Source organism: Corvus moneduloides, chromosome 1 (genome assembly GCF_009650955.1).
Source record: "Corvus moneduloides isolate bCorMon1 chromosome 1, bCorMon1.pri, whole genome shotgun sequence".
Lineage (NCBI taxonomy): Eukaryota > Metazoa > Chordata > Aves > Passeriformes > Corvidae > Corvus > Corvus moneduloides.
This window is the reverse complement of record NC_045476.1, coordinates 14169018-14187974: the sequence shown is the minus strand read 5'-3', so window position 1 is coordinate 14187974 and position 18957 is coordinate 14169018. Positions and strand designations below refer to the sequence as shown.

The 18957-nt window shown below is 37.2% G+C and overlaps 1 protein-coding gene across 4 annotated transcripts in view; it reads right to left on the bottom strand.

Annotated features, from left to right (window-relative positions):
• PFKP (phosphofructokinase, platelet) overlaps positions 1 to 18957 on the bottom strand; it is a 47348-nt gene that overhangs the window by 7329 nt on the left and 21062 nt on the right. For 2 of the 4 annotated variants that reach the window (XM_032099718.1, XM_032099733.1), the window contains exons 5-16: positions 18499 to 18664; positions 17773 to 17817; positions 17570 to 17678; positions 17030 to 17125; positions 16211 to 16303; positions 12866 to 12991; positions 12224 to 12288; positions 11456 to 11525; positions 8457 to 8603; positions 7891 to 7961; positions 7352 to 7439; positions 6275 to 6427 (exon numbers count right to left, since the gene is read on the bottom strand). In XM_032099718.1, coding sequence (XP_031955609.1) covers positions 6275 to 6427; positions 7352 to 7439; positions 7891 to 7961; positions 8457 to 8603; positions 11456 to 11525; positions 12224 to 12288; positions 12866 to 12991; positions 16211 to 16303; positions 17030 to 17125; positions 17570 to 17678; positions 17773 to 17817; positions 18499 to 18664 — 1229 coding nt within the window. Of the gene's footprint in view, positions 1 to 611; positions 765 to 6274; positions 6428 to 7351; positions 7440 to 7890; positions 7962 to 8456; positions 8604 to 11455; positions 11526 to 12223; positions 12289 to 12865; positions 12992 to 16210; positions 16304 to 17029; positions 17126 to 17569; positions 17679 to 17772; positions 17818 to 18498; positions 18665 to 18957 lie in introns of all 4 variants that reach the window. The other 2 variants (XM_032099724.1, XM_032099743.1) reach the window with 1 other exon arrangement.

Genomic DNA, 18957 nt, shown 5'->3' with positions numbered 1-18957 from the left:
TAAGCAAAGTAAACAGGACTGAAAGAACTCATACAACAGTTGTACCCCAGGGAAAAACGATGGCAGACTAAAACTAGAACACTGATTGTTCTGACTCTGCACTGTTTAACTGAACATCAGTGACAGACTTAACTGCTTATACTATCCATGCATTTATATGCACTTAATAGATATTAAACCTAATGGAGTCTATGGGATTATTCATGTGTTTAGTGCTAATGTACTTTAAATGCTCTACTGCACTGAGCTCAGTCAACAGTTCATCCAATAAATGGGCCATTTATCTATAAAACATGGGCTTTCTTCTTCTACCTAAGTAATACATAAGATAAAAACGAAACCAAAGAAAGCAAAGTATTTTATTCTCAGTAAAAGCAAATACCTTAAGCACTAATGCAGCAGTCTTGAATAACAAAAGAGAGTACCCAAAAGTTAAGTATATAACAAAATACTTTTCTAAGGTTAATCTTTAATCAGTCTTGGAAAACTTCTAAACTATTAAATAAATACAGTAACTGTATTATTTAAGAAAACTAGACATTTCAAGGTCGTTAGGTATCCTCCTCTTATGCATTTTATCATCTTAACTTCTAAAAGATGCGCAGTCTTACCTCCACAATAGCATTCAAGGCAGTGTCAGCACCAATGCTATAGTCTGTGCCTGGCACATTGTTGCTAATAGTAGCAGGCAACACACACATAGGAACTTTAAACTCCTCAAAGCTGGAACGAGCCTCGTAGAGCTGCAGACAACTTTCAAAGGCCTGAAGCAGTGGTACAAGCGTGAGTGAAACATTCCTTCTCTTTGGACTGCTCTGCTAATGACTCCTGGCATGTGATGGTAAATGTGGCTGTCCATTGGCCCAAGTAAACACAATTGGTGAGATTTGGGGGTGGAAATATCCTGTACATACCACAACAGTGCACTGGGGTTGCATTGGCACAATGCTCTTTGAAGAAATGCAGAGGATTAGCACAAGTTAGTATAAACTGAAAGTGAAGTGTGCAAAGCAGAGAGGTCGGAAGCAGCTAGGCAGGAAAGGACGGCAAGAAGCTAGACTGGAAATCATTCCACAAGAAAGGACTTAAAGAACAAAGTCTGATTCATGCTAAGGAGCTTAGAAAGTTAACTAGTAAAAACCCTTGCAACTTGAGGAAAATGCTTAAAGAAAGATGCTTTTTAAAAAAACTATGTTATCCTAGAAAGTCAAGACACACATCTATTTCCACCAAGAGAAAGGAAAAAAAGGTTCACCCATGCCTTCGAAGTTTCTATCAATGTCACGCATCTACCCCTGTGCACACAGACTGGATGTAGGCTCAGAAAAATCCAGGAACATGTGCACATGGATGAGTTAAGAAAATCTGCAAGTATAGTTCAAGGAGTCTTTGAAAAGCAGTTATAGGTCCTTGGAAAGATTCCAAACTCTACAAAAGATGTAATCATATCAAAAGGATTAGGTGTTCCGAGTAGATGTCAAAACAAAGGCTAAGATTTTGCAGCTGTTTTAAGTAAACATATGTTACATTATTCCAATTATTTCTAATCTAAACTAATCAGCATCTCTCACGATGTGTGGCAATTTTTCAAACTGCCTATGTAATGGCTCTCCACCAGAAAGCCTGATTACACAGTACACTATTTTTTCATCTCTTTCTCCCAGAAAGGACTGATGTTCACAGAAGTCTCATTTTCCTGATTTCTCAAATCGGTACACAGAAGCAAACTATTGAAGATCAAAATTAAATACCTGTAGAGGTATCTCCAGGCATATCTGCACAGTACTGATTTAAGCAACAACTTAGAAGAAAATTATGAGAAAACCCCCTACCTGTGAGAGTTCTCCTCTCTGGGCTTTTGTCCTAGACAGAGCAGATCCTGTTCAGTGAGAAGATGGGATATTTATAGCCGTAGGTGCATAAATGCAAATTGACTTTCTAAAAATCTCTTTCTTCTCACATATTTTGTAAATGTGACAGCTCAGTGCTATACTTTCAGTTTGAGGCTGAAACACAGCCTAAAAGATTGCACTTTTAGACCCAAAGAGCTGAGAAGCAGTACAGCTCAGAGCAACAAACAGGTGGGGTTTATTTGGGATTTGGTTTTTTGAGTGGATCAGGCTTCATGCAGGAAATTTCAGTAACTGCCTGGGCCAACTCAGCTCAGTCAGGTTGCTTTGAACATTTATTTTTACTAAAAGAATAAAGACACGCAAAATAACACTGGTTTGGTAAAACCACACAGCTTTCTGGAGATCCTCAAAACATGAGTTTCTCTAAGAAGTTTTATATTAAGACTTCTGGAAAACCAAGTCAGAGGGAGATTTAGAGCAATAACTAACGTAACTGGTTAGTCTGCATTTATGGTATGTTAAGATGCAGTTAAGATATGTTTTACTTGCATTAAATATTGCCATTTTATTTGATGCAAGTGATTTCAGCCAACATATCCAATGACTGTACCTTCACCAAGCACGAGCATTAGATGATTATATGCAACATCTTTGCATCACTGTGGCAAAATATGAAAATGCTTTTAATATATTGTCACTTAATTATAAAGGGTAAATAAGTGATCAATGGTTTTAAAAACTGCTATGCTATTTTTTTTTAAAGAATTACTACAGTAAGGTCATAGAAGGATACTGCACTATGTTAATAAAATGGTTTAATAATTTCCTACCCTTTTATTGGATTTGTGTTACTAAAAAGGTTGTTGCAATAACCAACATAACCAAGGATGCTTTATAAAAATTCATGCAGTCAAGCAAAGACTACTGTTTGTTGACTTTGAGTTGATTTAAATACAAATGGCCATTGAAGGTGATGGAGTTACTGCCCTTACTCCATACCAGCTGTTACTAGGACTGAAGGAGATGAAAAATTAACAGGTTAGCTGGTGGCCAGGGCTAATTTTCAGCTTCCTAGTTCAGAGTAATGCAGAGCCACATATTCTACTGGGAAGGTACAGGAGTCTGTGTTTTCCACGGGAAATGTGTGGAGGCTGCCTTAAGGCAATCTGACTGTAGCTTTCTTTGCTCCTCAGGGATGTTTGGGGTTTTTTTTGCCCACAAACCCAAGTCATCAGTCTGTACCCCCTTTTCCTTTGGTGAAAGGAAAGGTAAGATTGCCAGAGAAAAACGACAGCAAGTTTTAGCCTCTCCCTTCTTCAGGTTCCATTTTTCTAATCTAGCTGATACCTTTTCCTTTCATTTTGCCATTTAATTCTACATCTCCTAAATCAAATGAATTTTCTTCCATAATTTTTTGTGGCTTACTCCTCTTTCCATCAAATTTCCTCTAGTCTACCAATAGTTTTTATTTCCAAATTACATGTTCATTCCTCCACTCTTTTTATGTTCTGCTGCTGAAAGAAGCTTTTAATTTATTCTGCCTAATTACAGACGAGGTTTCTACTTTTCAGTTCCACCTGCAAGATGTATTGTAAATGTCTCTTTGATCACTATAAAGTAATCCAATTTGCATTTAAGAAGAAATTTCTACCCTTCATGGTTCTGTAAAAAAAAAAAAACAAAAAACCAAAACAAAACAACAAAACAAAGCCCAAACCTAGCACTTCCTGATTTGTCACATTCCTGAGGTCTGATATCCAAAGTAACATTCTATTAATTTCACTGAATTAGCAAAATACTTGAGAATATAGGTATTTTTATTATGGTAGTTATTTTAGTGATGCTTCATTTCACAGCAAATTCAAAGTTCATGTTCTTATCTTGCAATTCTAAAAGATTTACTTTGTATGCCTACATATATAAGCCTTAAGCACAGCCTCTTCAGGTAGGAACATCCGTCTTTTCCCTCAGATATTTTATATTTATGCTGTCATTAGCAGTTTTTCTAATACTCTGAAAACAGAAGTGAAAAATACAGTTTACCATAAATACAGAACTCTATTCAAAAGATAAATCAAATTTGAAGCCCACGTTTTAAAACAAAAGTGGAAAAATGGAACATTTCAAAAGGGTCCCATAATCTATTATAGAATCTAAATTAGTTATTGAGACATGTATCCACTATCTATGTCTTTGTGAAAAGCACACTCTTGACTAATCTCTCATACAGAAGTTATGTATCTGTTAAACCTGTTTTTTAATTTTCTTTTTAAATGCAGAATTTTAACACATTTTATCAGCAAATGTTTCAGGGTACTATTTACACAGCTTGACAAGTTTAAACAACTGACAAGTGTCTAATGATGCCAAACAGTAACAAGCCCTCATTACCAGCACAATTGTACTTACCTTACTAGAGGCAGGAAAGATCACACAAGTAAGAACAGTACCACAGAAAAACTAAGTGTGGTAACACTTTGGTGTTCAGAAGAGGATCTACTGCTCTGAGAGCACTGTAAACTATGATGCATTTATTGACCTAACAGTGGTAAGAGGAATAAAAAACTATATATAAACTAGATAAAATGGATATTCATGTCCACATCCTGCTTTTGTTTACCACAGTCAATTGTATGATGTGTATTGAGCCTATCTGGTCACATTTAACAGTTGCTACTGAACCTGATCTGAGCATGACATAAGAATGAAAGGATGGATTTTGCACTGGCAGTTTTGGTGAATCATGTTCAAACAATCAGAGCAGAAAACTGAAAAGATACCAAGCAGAAATGTTTTCTGAAAGCAAAAGTCTGCTCCATCCCAAAAAAAAACCAAACAAAAAAACCCCCTCAAATTTAATTTTCCACTCAACTGAATCTAAATCTTACAAAGACATTACTTTTCATATTTATTCCAGAGAAAAATCTAGGCAAAATAAAATGCAAAACAGTAAGAAGAAAGCCATTAGCAAAAAAAAAAAGCTTTCGAAAAGTTTTCAACTACCACATTAAAATATGGAAATAAGAACATTTTACCTAATGAAGGCAAATGATACCTAGAAACCTAAATAGAAAGCAAACCACAGCAACAAGGAGAGACTGACTGACTACGATATATCCCCTTTGCATGAAATAACCTATAAAAAGAAGTCAGTTAGGTTAACAAAGCTTATGAAGGTAAGAGGAGAAGGAAAGTAGATGTTATGCACAATCATTTTACTCACCTTAGTTTGTGATCAGTCATTTTGGAGGGATATTTTTATTTACCAGAACTGGAAACAACACCAACATTTATAACCCAAGCTGTCTATAAGAACACATTCAATGAATTTTAGTTGGCTTACAGTCTTATTCAAGGCAATACTTCAGGAAACTGGTGTTTCCTAACTCAACAGTTTCTTTTGATGAAGATAAAATTATTTATGTTGGAATGGTTAAAAAAAAAGAAAAGAAGAAAATTATGGCATTCGAAGTTGGTAGCATTCGAAGAATCCTTGAAATGAAAAAGCTATCATAATTAAAATTTTCAAATACATTTAAATTATAAGGGAACTGTCATTTAGTTTTCAAAAGCAACTTGAAACTCTTTTTGTCCAACTGACTACACTTTCTGTTCAACTGAGATTAGAATTAGAAAACTTGAGGAATGGCTGGGGTTGCAAGGACCTCTGGAGATCATCTAGTCCAACTCCCTGCCAAGGCAGGATCACCTGAGCAAGTGATGCAGGAACAATCCAGGTGGGTTTGAATTATCTCCAGAGGAGACTCCACAACCTCGCTGGGCAGATTCCACCAGTGCTCTATCACACTCAAAGTAGAGAAATTTTTTTCTTCATAAGAGATTAAACATTCAATTTTTACTTTATGTTGTATTACAGGATTTGATTTTTAAAAAAATACTTCTTCACGTGTCTCAACTCCTTTTATTAAATCTGCTATTAGCAGAAAAAATGTAATTCCTATTATTAGAGAAATACGGATTTTACAGACTCTTAGAAAAGTAAAGATGTTACATAACTAAGGATCTCCTTCTCAACAGAGCAACTTTCCTTCAGTGTTCATTGCAGCTGGGTATACTGCAACTCTCCATATAGTGAGTGTGGATTTTTTCCCCTCTACAGTACAAATGATCATCAGGTCTCAGCTTTAGGTTCCTTTCTTCCTTATACAACAGATATATGCCATCTTATCTTGCACTTTAGAAATTTAGAGGTCGTTGTAGTTTCAGTAGAATTTAATGGAGGAATTTGGGATCCCAGACTTTCTCTTTTTTAAACTGATGTCATGAATATGGCTATATCAAGGAACTGTAATTCCCAAGATTACGTTTCCGAAGTTCTGGTCTACAAAAATATCCAGTTGTAGTCAATTGATTAAGTTTTAAACAACTGTTAGTATGTGCACACACCAGAGCAGACTTACATCAGTTATAGTGTTCAGAGCAGTATCTGCACCAATGCTGAAATCTGAACCCGGTACATTATTGGATACAGTTGCAGGAACCATAACCATTGGAACACAGAATTCGTCATATTTCTCCCGGGCAGCTGACAATTCCAGAAGTCCAAGGTAAGCCTGTTGGGCACAGGCATTGGGTGAAAAATTAGGATGAATGAAGTAAGGGCACAGTTGGGAGTGACAAAATGGGAAGGGCCACAGGGGGAGCCATTTCTACCACAGCACACTTCAGCAAGTCAGAGCACTAAGGAACCACTAAAATCTAACACAGACAAAAAAGAAAGCATTATAAACAGGCATACATTTGAAAACAATAAATAGAACATATGTTCTCTTGAAAACCAACAACTTAGACACAACAAAGTGGTTTTCAACAAAACAAACTACTTCCCCAATCTTCAGGTACTGTTACTCTTGATTTAAAAATCTTAATATTCCTGAATTAGGGTCACAGCTACCAGCTTGGACAAAAAGGATCATACACTCTTTATCAAGAAGCAATGAGCACATTCTTCTCTGCAAAGAACAGGCAAAATACTTTCCTGAATCAAAATTTCAAAAATTAGTTACTTTTCTAAAACAAAGCAAACATGAAATACAGAAAAAAAAAAAACTTCTCTAGATCGATTAGATTTTGAAATGCACTATGTGAGAAGAGTGGCTTAAATAAGCAATCATAGTGCAATTTCTACTAAGAGTCAAGAACTTTTGTAAGTATATTCTAAGAATTGATACAGTATAGACTGAAACTTGCACTACAGAATTTATTAATTTAATACAAAGAACTATAATGCTATCTCACCTCATTTACCCATTTAGCACATCTGTTTAGCAGTTCTAATCACTGTCTTCTTGAATGTCAGCTTTCCAGAGAACCAGTGAGTGACAACACTTATGATTTTTAAACACTATTTGTGTCATGTATCAAATACAGATATAGCCAAATGCACCTTACATGAAGATTGGGTAAAAATCAAAACAGACTATTAATTTTGTTAGGAATTCTACTCTACTTAGACATAATTAGATATTTCAGTGTACCTCAAATCCACCAATAACCATAAGGGCGTTAATGTTGTTAGTGCGCATCTGGTCAGCAATCTTCTCCAAATATTTTGCAGGAAGAGTACTAAAAACCATTAAACCAAAAGACAAATAAAAACAATTTACAGACTCTGAAGCAGTAAAGACTAATTACTAAGATGAAACCATAAACTGAGAAGGCAACGCAATGTTTTTTGTTTCACATATTTATCCATACAAGTAACTCTTCCAGACAAGCAATAAGGAATCATGTCAAATATAAAGAAACTGCAGGTTTGCAATCCTTTAAAGTTTAAGGACCTCAGGAAATTCTTAAGTTGAGGTCCCAACTCCCATTGTTCAGAGCTGGTTCAGTACTATAAAGATACTCAAGTTGGAACAAAAGGATTTGAACAAAAAACAAACTAAAAAAACCCCAATATACAATAATTGAGGACTTAAAAACATTCTATGGAACAAAAAGAGCATGGAATCATACAGTGGTTATACATAACACCACAATTCATCATATCAATTGACAAAAGTATTGATGTTACCGTTTTGTACCAAGAATTGATCCTCCTTGACCAGTCCAGCCTCCAACATCTCCCCAGCTAATTTCCTTGATCTTTGAATAAAAGTAAAAAAGGAGGTTTTGTTAAGTGATTATCCAATTACTTCTCTTGAGTTGCAGCTAACACCACGTACTACTTCATGAAAAGCTGTTGGAAAAAGTTGTGGGGCACAGACATCACTAAAACTGAGGGCAGCAAAGAAAGAAAGCAGCACCAAGAGTTTAACTTCATTTCTCTTGAATTACTACCAATCCCTTTACATTCCACTTGTTCTTTCTGCTTCCACACCAAGATGAACCCTGCCCCCGTGTTTCGTATCTCGATCTTATTTTCACATCCTCTCCTACTGAATGTGAAGTACAAAAACCTAAACCTAGGTCTTTGATGTACATTTTGGGATCTGTGGCTCCAGCCAGGCATAGAAATCATTAGTCTTGCACTCAGTTTCTCTTCAGTACACCAACTGATGCTTAACATTTAAAAACAGGGGAATAGAAGAATGGGGATGGGGTACATACCACTTGGTAACGCACACGTGTGATACTGACCTTCCCTCGAGCGAACCCTTCAAAACCATCAATGACAGCAAATATTTTGTGACCTTCAGTCATGCCAACTCTCACTGCAGCCCTCACGGCAGCATTCATTCCAGCTGCAGGGGCACCAACATTTAAAACTGCCACATTGAAATTAGTCTGCAAGATAAAAATAATATTTAGTAAGGACTTTAATTTCTACATCATGGTTTAATTTGTACATCATAAGCAGTTGCTAAATACTGAAATGCAGAAAAGGGAATTTCAAAGCCCCTAAACATGCTGAAAATTTAAAGTTAACAAGAAGGTGCAAACACATTTCCCCACTTGCAGAATATCAAAGAGACAAACAATTAAAAAAAAAAAGAATGTTCGTTTTTAAATAAGACTTTATCATACTTCCATTTGGTTTGCAAGTGAAGTTATTCAGGATTTTATATTCTAGCCCAGGTTTAAGAAACATAAAACAGAATCATAGAATGGTTTGGGTTGGAAGGACCATAAAAACCATCTTGTTCCAACCCCCTGACATGGCCAGGGACACATTTCACTAGTCCAGGCTGCTCAGAGCTCCACCCCACCTGGCCAGTGTTACTCAAGAAGCTTCAGGTTACTAAAGCAGTAATTTTTTTTTTTTCCAAACACACCAACAATAGCAAAAAAAAAAAAAAAAGGTAGGAACTGATTGTAGCACCACAGAGTTTGTGTATTATCAGTACAATGCCGAGTGGAACAGATGAGTTTTAAAATTAAGCTATTGGCCAGTTTTTTCAAGCAGCTGACAATACAGTAGCAAAAAGGAGCACTTCACATCTTTCTCAACACCACACATTTTCAGACTATGGCATTTTTTAAAACATTTCTTGATGACTCAAAAAAACTGCTTATACAGAGTGTCTCCCTAGGTTTAACGAGTATCCAGGTAAGCAGCTGATCTAGTCAAACTGAAAAGTCTAAAAAATCAAAAAATACATTCGTAATTTAAACTACAGGCAATGTAAGAGAAAAGATTCTATTTATAACATAATGTTAAATAAGTATTTTAGTACATAAAGCAAGAGTGCAACTGAGTGCAAAATGCTAGTAAACACTTTTGATTGAATTTTAACCGTAAAGCATGAAATGCACTCCTTGAAATGGAATTCTTCTTTCCAGATAAATCACAGGCTACTCTCTGTGACTAAGAAATTGTCAGGTAGTATAAATCAATACAGTTTCACTGACATCAATAGCAGTTGATTTACAACAGATATAAATATAATGAATAACCAAAAAATAAAGAAGGCACTGCTATTCAATAATTTTGTTTAATTTTTACAGCTTCTTAATACTAAGAGCAAAATGTAAGTAAAGAATTTAAACTTTACATGCCTGAACTTTCTGGAAACGTTTAACCACTTTGTATGAATTTAGCAGAGACAATTTAAATGACAGGAAAGTAGCAAGAAAACTTGACAGCCTGATTTTATACACTAAAATCCATCATGGTTTAAGTCAGCAGGATGACCCTAAATTGTTTACAATTATTGATATGACACAATTGTAACAATCTGGTCCTGCAGAAGAGGTAGAAGTTATTTAGCTTTATTCTGGAAGATGAGAACACAAAACAAACAAAAAAAAGTAGAACAGTTGTTAGATAATGCTCAGAGAATCTCATCTGATAAAAAAAAAGAGACACGAACCAGAGTACATTTAGTTTCTTTTTTTTGGCTCTGGTACAACTGAAGGAATTGTAGAAAAATGCAATGGAATCACAAACAGCAAAATATAATGTATGCAGAAGCACTGCTGAAACAGAGCATTCAGCTGGCTCTCCTGATCTGATCAGCTTAGCTCTTTCCTCAGTTCCTGTGACATGCACATTTCATCTACTTTTTAATTCCCATTCAACCTCTTTTGCTGAAGGTACACAGATTTTGTTAGTATGGTCAAATCCGAGTAGTCAGTAATTACATGAGGCCTACATTTCCTTCTAATACCATTTATCACAGAAGGTTTGACAAAAATATTTAAAAAAAATACGTAAGTCCAGTGCTAACAGTCTTGGATTTGCACTGATGTATAAAAAAATCCCACCACCGAAACACCTGATCTGCCAAAGAAAATGTTAAATATCCACCTAAAATATCCTGAATTCCTTTATCTCTTGAAGGTCAGTCTTAGGTCCTTACTGTATTGTCAATACAATTTTGCTCCTTAATAATAGTGAGAAGGTATGAGTAATCATCACTCAAATATTTATTTGGGAAAAAGATTTCTAAAAATGTAACAGCAACATCATTATGCAAATAAGGCAACAAATGGTCACAAACCACAATTAGAAGAGGAGTTAACAGGTGAGATGACATAGTCCCTACTATGAACAAACACAGAACTATCCAGTAAACTTTCAATAAAAACAAAAAAAATCCTGTCTAAAATTTGTTTGCACACAAAATTTAGTGTCTGCTTCCTAAATAAATCCAAATTTCCTCTTATAAAAATCTTAGCAACTACAAAGAAACTATATGTCCATTACTGTATTATGCACAGTGATTTATTATTTCAGGTAAAGGTGATGCATCTGTCCTCAATATTGCTTCCCATGAACTCCCAGATTTGCCCTTGCTCTTGAGTTTTACCCTTCAAAAGGAAGGGTTAGAATTCTTTTAATATAGAGTCTTCCTTTATCTTAAGATTTTCAGAGTCTTAATCATGATCTTAAACATCACCCTTCCTTCTTGCCATGGTAAGGAACAGAGGGCAAAACAGTAACTATTAGGACCAGACAGTCTAACAACTGGGACCAGATGTACATGCAAGACAGAAAGAAATTGTCTACACAGGAATTTTCTAATTACAATGATATCCCACTTCAAAAAATGCTACTTATTATTTGAACAAACTAGCGTGCTTCAAGCACCTTTATAATTTTTAATTTATAAAGTCTCCTACAATACAGATTTGAAGTGATTTATTAATGTATCCCAAAAGCAGACATGCATTGCACACTTAACAAACTCCCTTACCTTTGGAAGCTCAGAATCTGGCTTTTTGTGCGACAGTAATTTGTACGTGTTGAGGTTGTTTTCAAAGCTCCTAAACAAATGAGTAGATAAGCAAATAAAACAGTAAAATTATAATATCATAGTTACTTAAAAGGAACATTTGAATTTTTCAGAAACTTTAAAAAACTTGTATGAAATATTACCACCACTGTTACTACAAATGCAAAACATGACAAAAACTGGAAATGAGAGAAGAATGAAAAATATACAATTCTTTAAGATGAAGAGTCATAAAATATAAAACAACTATGTAACTAACAAATTAGTTTTTTAGACGGGGAGAAATAATTTTATTATCAAATGACTTGAAACAGAAACCACTTTCCTGACAGGACTGAAGATACCTCCTCCAACATTACTGCTGGAAAACTACCAGCTACTTACAAACAAGCTCACAGGACTGGCCTCAAAATCATGAATAAACAAACTTACAGTTGCTACCAGTCAGGTCATACAGCACAGAAGCTCTTTGCTTTGTGACCAGTCAGCCTAGGAACAGTCACTAGTCTGACACAGCAGTGAATTATAGTTTGCTTTGTTTTGCATGTTTTTGTGCAGGTAAGAATTTCAATTATTCTATTTAGGCAAATCTTCTGCCTCCTCTCATTCTCAAACCCATATAACCATAAGTTAGTAAAATACTTAAAATAAAATGTCATGTGCCAGCATAAGAGCAAAGCAACTCAGCTTTTCTACAGCAAATAAACTGATACAAGCTATTGGCCATACCTTCCACGAAGCCTCACAGCCTCAAGAAATCTTCCCTCATCCATGGCTTTCTGGACTTCTTGAGTCTTGAAAAAACAAGTTGATTACTCAATATGTTTAAAAAACACAGTGAGTTGATTATTTAATGTATTACACGTATTAATATATTTCCACAGTGGAAAAAGAAATACTAACAATTCCTCAATTTATGAGCTACCTCCTCTCATAGCATAAATTACAGGGTACAGGAGAAGAAGAAAACAGAAACAAATACCTAAAGCCTTCATGGGACAAAGAAATCAATGTATCTGTTATTCATTTTCTTTTTACAGTTTAAACTGAGCAGTTTTAGCGCAGAAACCAGACTTGTGAATGACATGTAAATGGATGCAAGCATCTGAAGAATTTGTTGTAACAATAAAAACAGAAGATCTGAGATGAAATTTTAGAACAAATTAAAAAGATATGTATTTCTTATTCCTTGATAGTTTGCAAATAAATAGTATCACATAGAGAACATACATGACTTCATTATTCATTCCCAAATACGGCTAAGTGCTGTGCACATTCCATCAATGTCCTAATGAGAACAGGGAATTACTGTACATAGTAGTCCGTTGTAGTAAATAAATAACATAAATTGGCTCTTTGCCAGAACCTCACCATCTGCACGCACTCCATCAGAGGCAGACGGACAGCCTGGTTTCCAGACAGGGACACAACACAGGCAGGGGTATCTGGAGTAGCTTCTAGAAGGGCAAGCACGGCTTCCACACCCATACGACTCGCCTGGAAGTAGGGAATGTTTGAGTGTTCAAGCGAGCACTTAAAAAGCACAAGGCTTCCAATCTTGACTTCTCTGTTAATCAAGCTGACACAAATCACTCCTTGGTAAGTTGAAAATGTTGTGGGCTGTTTATACCTCTAAGTATGTGTGTTGGGTTGACCCTGAGTTGATGGACAGTCTTTAAGACCAATTACGCTTCTCACAATTTACATATTTAAACCGCACAGAAAGGCGGGACTTGCCCCTTTTGGTCGGAGCTCGCCTGCTGGAAGGTGGGGGGGCTCCGAGCCTCCCGGCCCCGCTGGGCCGGGCCGGGGCCACTGCCCCTTTCCCCCTTTCTCAGCACCACGGCACGGACCCTGGGTCGCTGGGGGGGACTGTCCCAGAGCCGCAGGCAGCTAAAACCAGCCATGGACTGCTCACAGCTAAACCCATCCAGCGCGGCTCCTGGGGACAGGCGGGTCCCTCTCCTCTCCATGCGGAGCCGGCGGAGCCAGCGGGAGCCGGCAGAGCCTCCTGTCTGCAGCCAGCACACTTCGTGCTGAACTGAAGAGGACACCGTGCAGCCAGCAGCACAGAGGGAGCGAGGCTTTCCCCACCGTAAAGCCCGAACAAGAACACCCTTCAACGTGGAGGCTTCAGAGTCAGAGAGAAAGGGAAGTGAGTCACGTGGGACGGAGCTGGAAATGGCGACAGGAGAGAAGAGGGCGGTGCTGCGATTCTGGCGCGCAGCTTAAAAGAAACCTTCTTGCATGCCGTGGTAAGAAACCGTAATACCACAAACTGTTTGTCTCTTTAATCCATTTGAAGAACATGGGGGGATGGAGTATCCTCGTGTGCCTATGAAGTTTGTGAAGAGTGCCTATGTCAGGCTATATAGAAGTAGTGAGAGGCTGTTAGAGACTTGTGGCGAAGAAAAGCCTCTGTGTGCAGGCCAAAATAACTTATCCTTAAAAAGATGAATAACCCCATGTGATGGCCCATGTTTTGTAGTATGAAAGAACTGTGAAATTCTTCATGGGAGAGATGTTCTACACACAGCAGACTGTTTGTTTCCGGGCGGGTGTGCTGTTGGTGGCAGTTTGGGAACCACGTGCAACTGAAGGAAAACCTTTTCTTCCTTAAGCATAAGAGAAAAGACTTTTCAAGAACTGCAACACTGACTAACATCCCATGTTCTGTTATCCCTTGTGTGAGCTGGATAAAAGGAGAGAAGTGCTGGAAAAGGGGGGGGGGGGGGAATTTACTTTAATTTTGTTTTGTTGTTTTCTCTTTACTTTTAATTCTGTTAGTAATAAAGCTCTTTCATTGTACTGCAACTGTTTAAGGTTTGTGCCTGCTTTGCTTTTCTCCTAATTCTTATCTCACAGAAGAAAAATAAGTAAATAATGGATATTTTGAATCAAAACCACTACATTTAATTGGTGTTTCTGCCTGGTTTCGAACTCAACCCGGTACATCAATGGTGGAGAATGCGGGCAATTAATGAGCGCTGTGAGATGAAGATTAATTAGGAGAAAATAATAAGCAGAGCAAGTAGAAAGTTATAACATTAAGTAGAATAATAGAAGAAATTTGCTTTGTAGTAGTGGTAAAAATTCTAGGGGTGGAGGTTTATGTAATTTGTTTTCTTTTAGCTCTGGTTTTGCTATTTTAAGTAACTTTTGGATATGTAAATTTTAAGAAGCGAGGGGTGGAATGTGTTGGGTTGACCCTGAGTTGATGGACAGTCTTTAAGACCAATTACGCTTCTCACAATTTACATATTTAAACCGCACAGAAAGGCGGGACTTGCCCCTTTTGGTCGGAGCTCGCCTGCTGGAAGGTGGGGGGGCTCCGAGCCTCCCGGCCCCGCTGGGCCGGGCCGGGGCCACTGCCCCTTTCCCCCTTTCTCAGCACCACGGCACGGACCCTGGGTCGCTGGGGGGGACTGTCCCAGAGCCGCAGGCAGCTAAAACCAGCCATGGACTGCTCACAGCTAAACCCATCCAGCGCGGCTCCTGGGGACAGGCGGGTCCCTCTCCTCTCCATGCGGAGCCGGCGGAGCCAGCGGGAGCCGGCAGAGCCTCCTGTCTGCAGCCAGCACACTTCGTGCTGAACTGAAGAGGACACCGTGCAGCCAGCAGCACAGAGGGAGCGAGGCTTTCCCCACCGTAAAGCCCGAACAAGAACACCCTTCAACGTGGAGGCTTCAGAGTCAGAGAGAAAGGGAAGTGAGTCACGTGGGACGGAGCTGGAAATGGCGACAGGAGAGAAGAGGGCGGTGCCGCGATTCTGGCGCGCAGCTTAAAAGAAACCTTCTTGCATGCCGTGGTAAGAAACCGTAATACCACAAACTGTTTGTCTCTTTAATCCATTTGAAGAACATGGGGGGATGGAGTATCCTCGTGTGCCTATGAAGTTTGTGAAGAGTGCCTATGTCAGGCTATATAGAAGTAGTGAGAGGCTGTTAGAGACTTGTGGCGAAGAAAAGCCTCTGTGTGCAGGCCAAAATAACTTATCCTTAAAAAGATGAATAACCCCATGTGATGGCCCATGTTTTGTAGTATGAAAGAACTGTGAAATTCTTCATGGGAGAGATGTTCTACACACAGCAGACTGTTTGTTTCCGGGCGGGTGTGCTGTTGGTGGCAGTTTGGGAACCACGTGCAACTGAAGGAAAACCTTTTCTTCCTTAAGCATAAGAGAAAAGACTTTTCAAGAACTGCAACACTGACTAACATCCCATGTTCTGTTATCCCTTGTGTGAGCTGGATAAAAGGAGAGAAGTGCTGGAAAAGGGGGGGGGGGGAATTTACTTTAATTTTGTTTTGTTGTTTTCTCTTTACTTTTAATTCTGTTAGTAATAAAGCTCTTTCATTGTACTGCAACTGTTTAAGGTTTGTGCCTGCTTTGCTTTTCTCCTAATTCTTATCTCACAGAAGAAAAATAAGTAAATAATGGATATTTTGAATCAAAACCACTACATTTAATTGGTGTTTCTGCCTGGTTTCGAACTCAACCCGGTACAGTATGGACAATGAAGCTTCACATTTTAATCCTAATATAGAATCCTTTACACAAAGTGCTTCACTACTCTGAATTCCACCTATTCACACAGTTAATGATAACAGTTTGATTTGTCAAGTTCATCAGGTAGAGAACCATCCCACCCCCAAATAAATAATCAAAATGAAGTTGCACTATGTGGTGCCATGAGCAATTATTTTGGAAATACTCACAAGAATTCTGTCAAAAGCTGAAGGGGTTCCACCTCTTTGCACGTGACCCAGGATGGTTACTCGGGTGTCAAAACCAAGCCGCTGAACCACAAGCTGCATAGAATTTCAAAATACAGTGGGTTTATCATTATCATTATTTTATATACACGTTAGCATCATGTACACTTAACACCACTTGGTGCTAAATGTTGCTTCATGAAACTGCAACTCTGAATAAAGACAAAGGGTTCTCTAAAACCAACAGCTATGGAAAATAGAACATCATAGTCACAGGACAGATAAACCCCAGGTAAAGCCAAAGCTTCTTTGAAACAATGACTATTTTTCAATCTGTTTTCTTAATGACCCCTTCAAAAAAAAAAAAAAGGAGAAAAATTCAGCTTAAAAGTTTTCTTAATCTTAGACACCAATGAAATTTTTAGCAAAGCAACCACTTGGAAAAGACTTTGTCCAAAGCACACACTATTACTTCACTGTGAGACAGACCAATATCGAAAATTTTACAAGACATACAAAGTGAAATAGGATTATAAATACTGATTTGAGCTGATTTCAAATTATCAGTTAAGGCACCCGTGAAGCAGATGGTTTTGAATGGTTCTGTTGTATTACAAGGAGAAAAGGTTGTAATTAATTGCAACTGAAAACACTGTCCTTTAATTTGACTGTGGAATTTTAGATAATAAAGCATAAGCATAAAATACAACTGTGTGATAAGCTACCTTACAGGAACAGATTTACTCTACAGAAATGTTATTGTTAACAATAAGCCCCATCCTATGAACAGAAATCTTTTATCATAGGGATGTTGACACTTACATCCTTAACCTTCTCTGATGTTATAGGTTTGTTGTGACAATCAATAGCTCCTTCAGCTACAATAATAATATTCAGCCTTTTCTTTCGTGCACGATTCTGTAATTAAAATAAAAGCACATTTGTGTAGTTAAAAAAGAACACGAGGAATTTACAGCATAATTTTATAATCAGTTGCTCTACATTAAGCTGCTAGGATTTGAGGAAACATTTCTTGTATTTGATTACTCATATGTGTTCTCACACCTTTTGTTTTCATACATGTCTTTTCATTGATGAAGCAACATGTCTTACATCAAATTACTGAGGAAATGTGCACATATTGCTTGTATTGTTATAATTTTATGCAATTCCCAGGGTGAGTCATACAATTCTTCAAAACAATCACAGAGTGTGGGAAAAGAAATGTACAATATCACACAGAACTTTATGTGGTACCAAAACCAAAGACTTGCTGAAAGTCCTGATCACCTTTTTTCATCACTGCTTTCAAATAAACATCTGCAAAGATATTGGGGAATCTCAAACATACTAACAGATTACCTCTGAAAGCTTAACACACATTGAATCCTCCCAGCCTTCTTCTGGTGGGTATTCAGGAATAAACACCCAATCTGCACCACAGGCTAAGGCACTAACCAGAGCTAGATACCTAATAAACAGAACAAATGATTATACATTAATGGTTCAAATTTCTTACATAATTATACATATATAAGACACAAAATGCTGAAGACAATACATACCCACAGTGTCGCCCCATAACCTCCAGAACAAATGTCCTCTGATGGCTGTGAAAATAAGAAAACAAATTAACTGAACCTAGTATCAGGAAACAGCTTGTGTTTACCATGCTTACTGAACTCCAAATTCATTAGCAAAACAGAAAAACATTAGGAAAACAAAATTATTGTCACATTAAACAATATATTTAAAATTAACTATCTTCCAAAGCATAATTCATTTTCCCTGCTTTCTTCTAAAACATGTATGGGCAACTACAAGAGAAGTGAATCTTTACTGGAAATGTTAATGATGCAGACCCATAGTTAAGAACTGCAAATGATATAACTGTATTAAAAAAATATAATTTAATTGCTTAATTTTTACTGAAATAAAGCTTATATAAAACAGATGCTATTGTGTACCCATGTATTCATGGTGTGTCTGGTTCTTCTCTAACAGACTATGTCTGTGAAAGACTAAAAACATTAAAAACCAAGTATGCCCCTAAGGCTGATGCAGTCTCTACGACCACATACTTAAGCGCTGCCATGACAGGAATGATGAAAAAGCAGTTACTAAGAAAAAAAGAAACCAGGACACTTGAAAGATGCAGCCAAAAAGAACTTTTATTTCCATTCTAGAAATATTACAAATCCCACTTACCTAATCTTTATTTAAAATGAGCTTAAACAAATGCATAAACACCTCTTTATTTGTTATCAGTCTCTGTAATATGCTCAATTTACCTCTGAGCAGTGGTCATGATGGCATCCACAACTTCAATTATTCTGTGCAGAGCTGAGTCAGTACCTATGGTCATATCAGTGCCACAGAAGTCATTGTCTATGGATCCAACCATTCCCACAATGTTAAGGTAAGCATATTTCTTAACAGCCTCCGCATCAATCTTTCCTGTAAAGAAGTATTCAGAGAAAGAACTGTAAGACTATTAAAAAAAAAATATTAGATATTGCTTGGGTGCTCTACTTTTATAAATTAAACATATCCAAACATTAAATTATGTTTAGATATTTTAGGTAACAAGGTTAGTCAAAACTACAAACAAAAGCCAATCAAACATCCAAACACAAGAATCCTGCACAGAACTCCTTACAGTAAGGAAGGAAATAAGAGCTTTTCAGTCCATCTCAAAGTGTCAAATAATTATCAGGTTTTCTAACCAACCTTAAAATTGATGGCTTCAA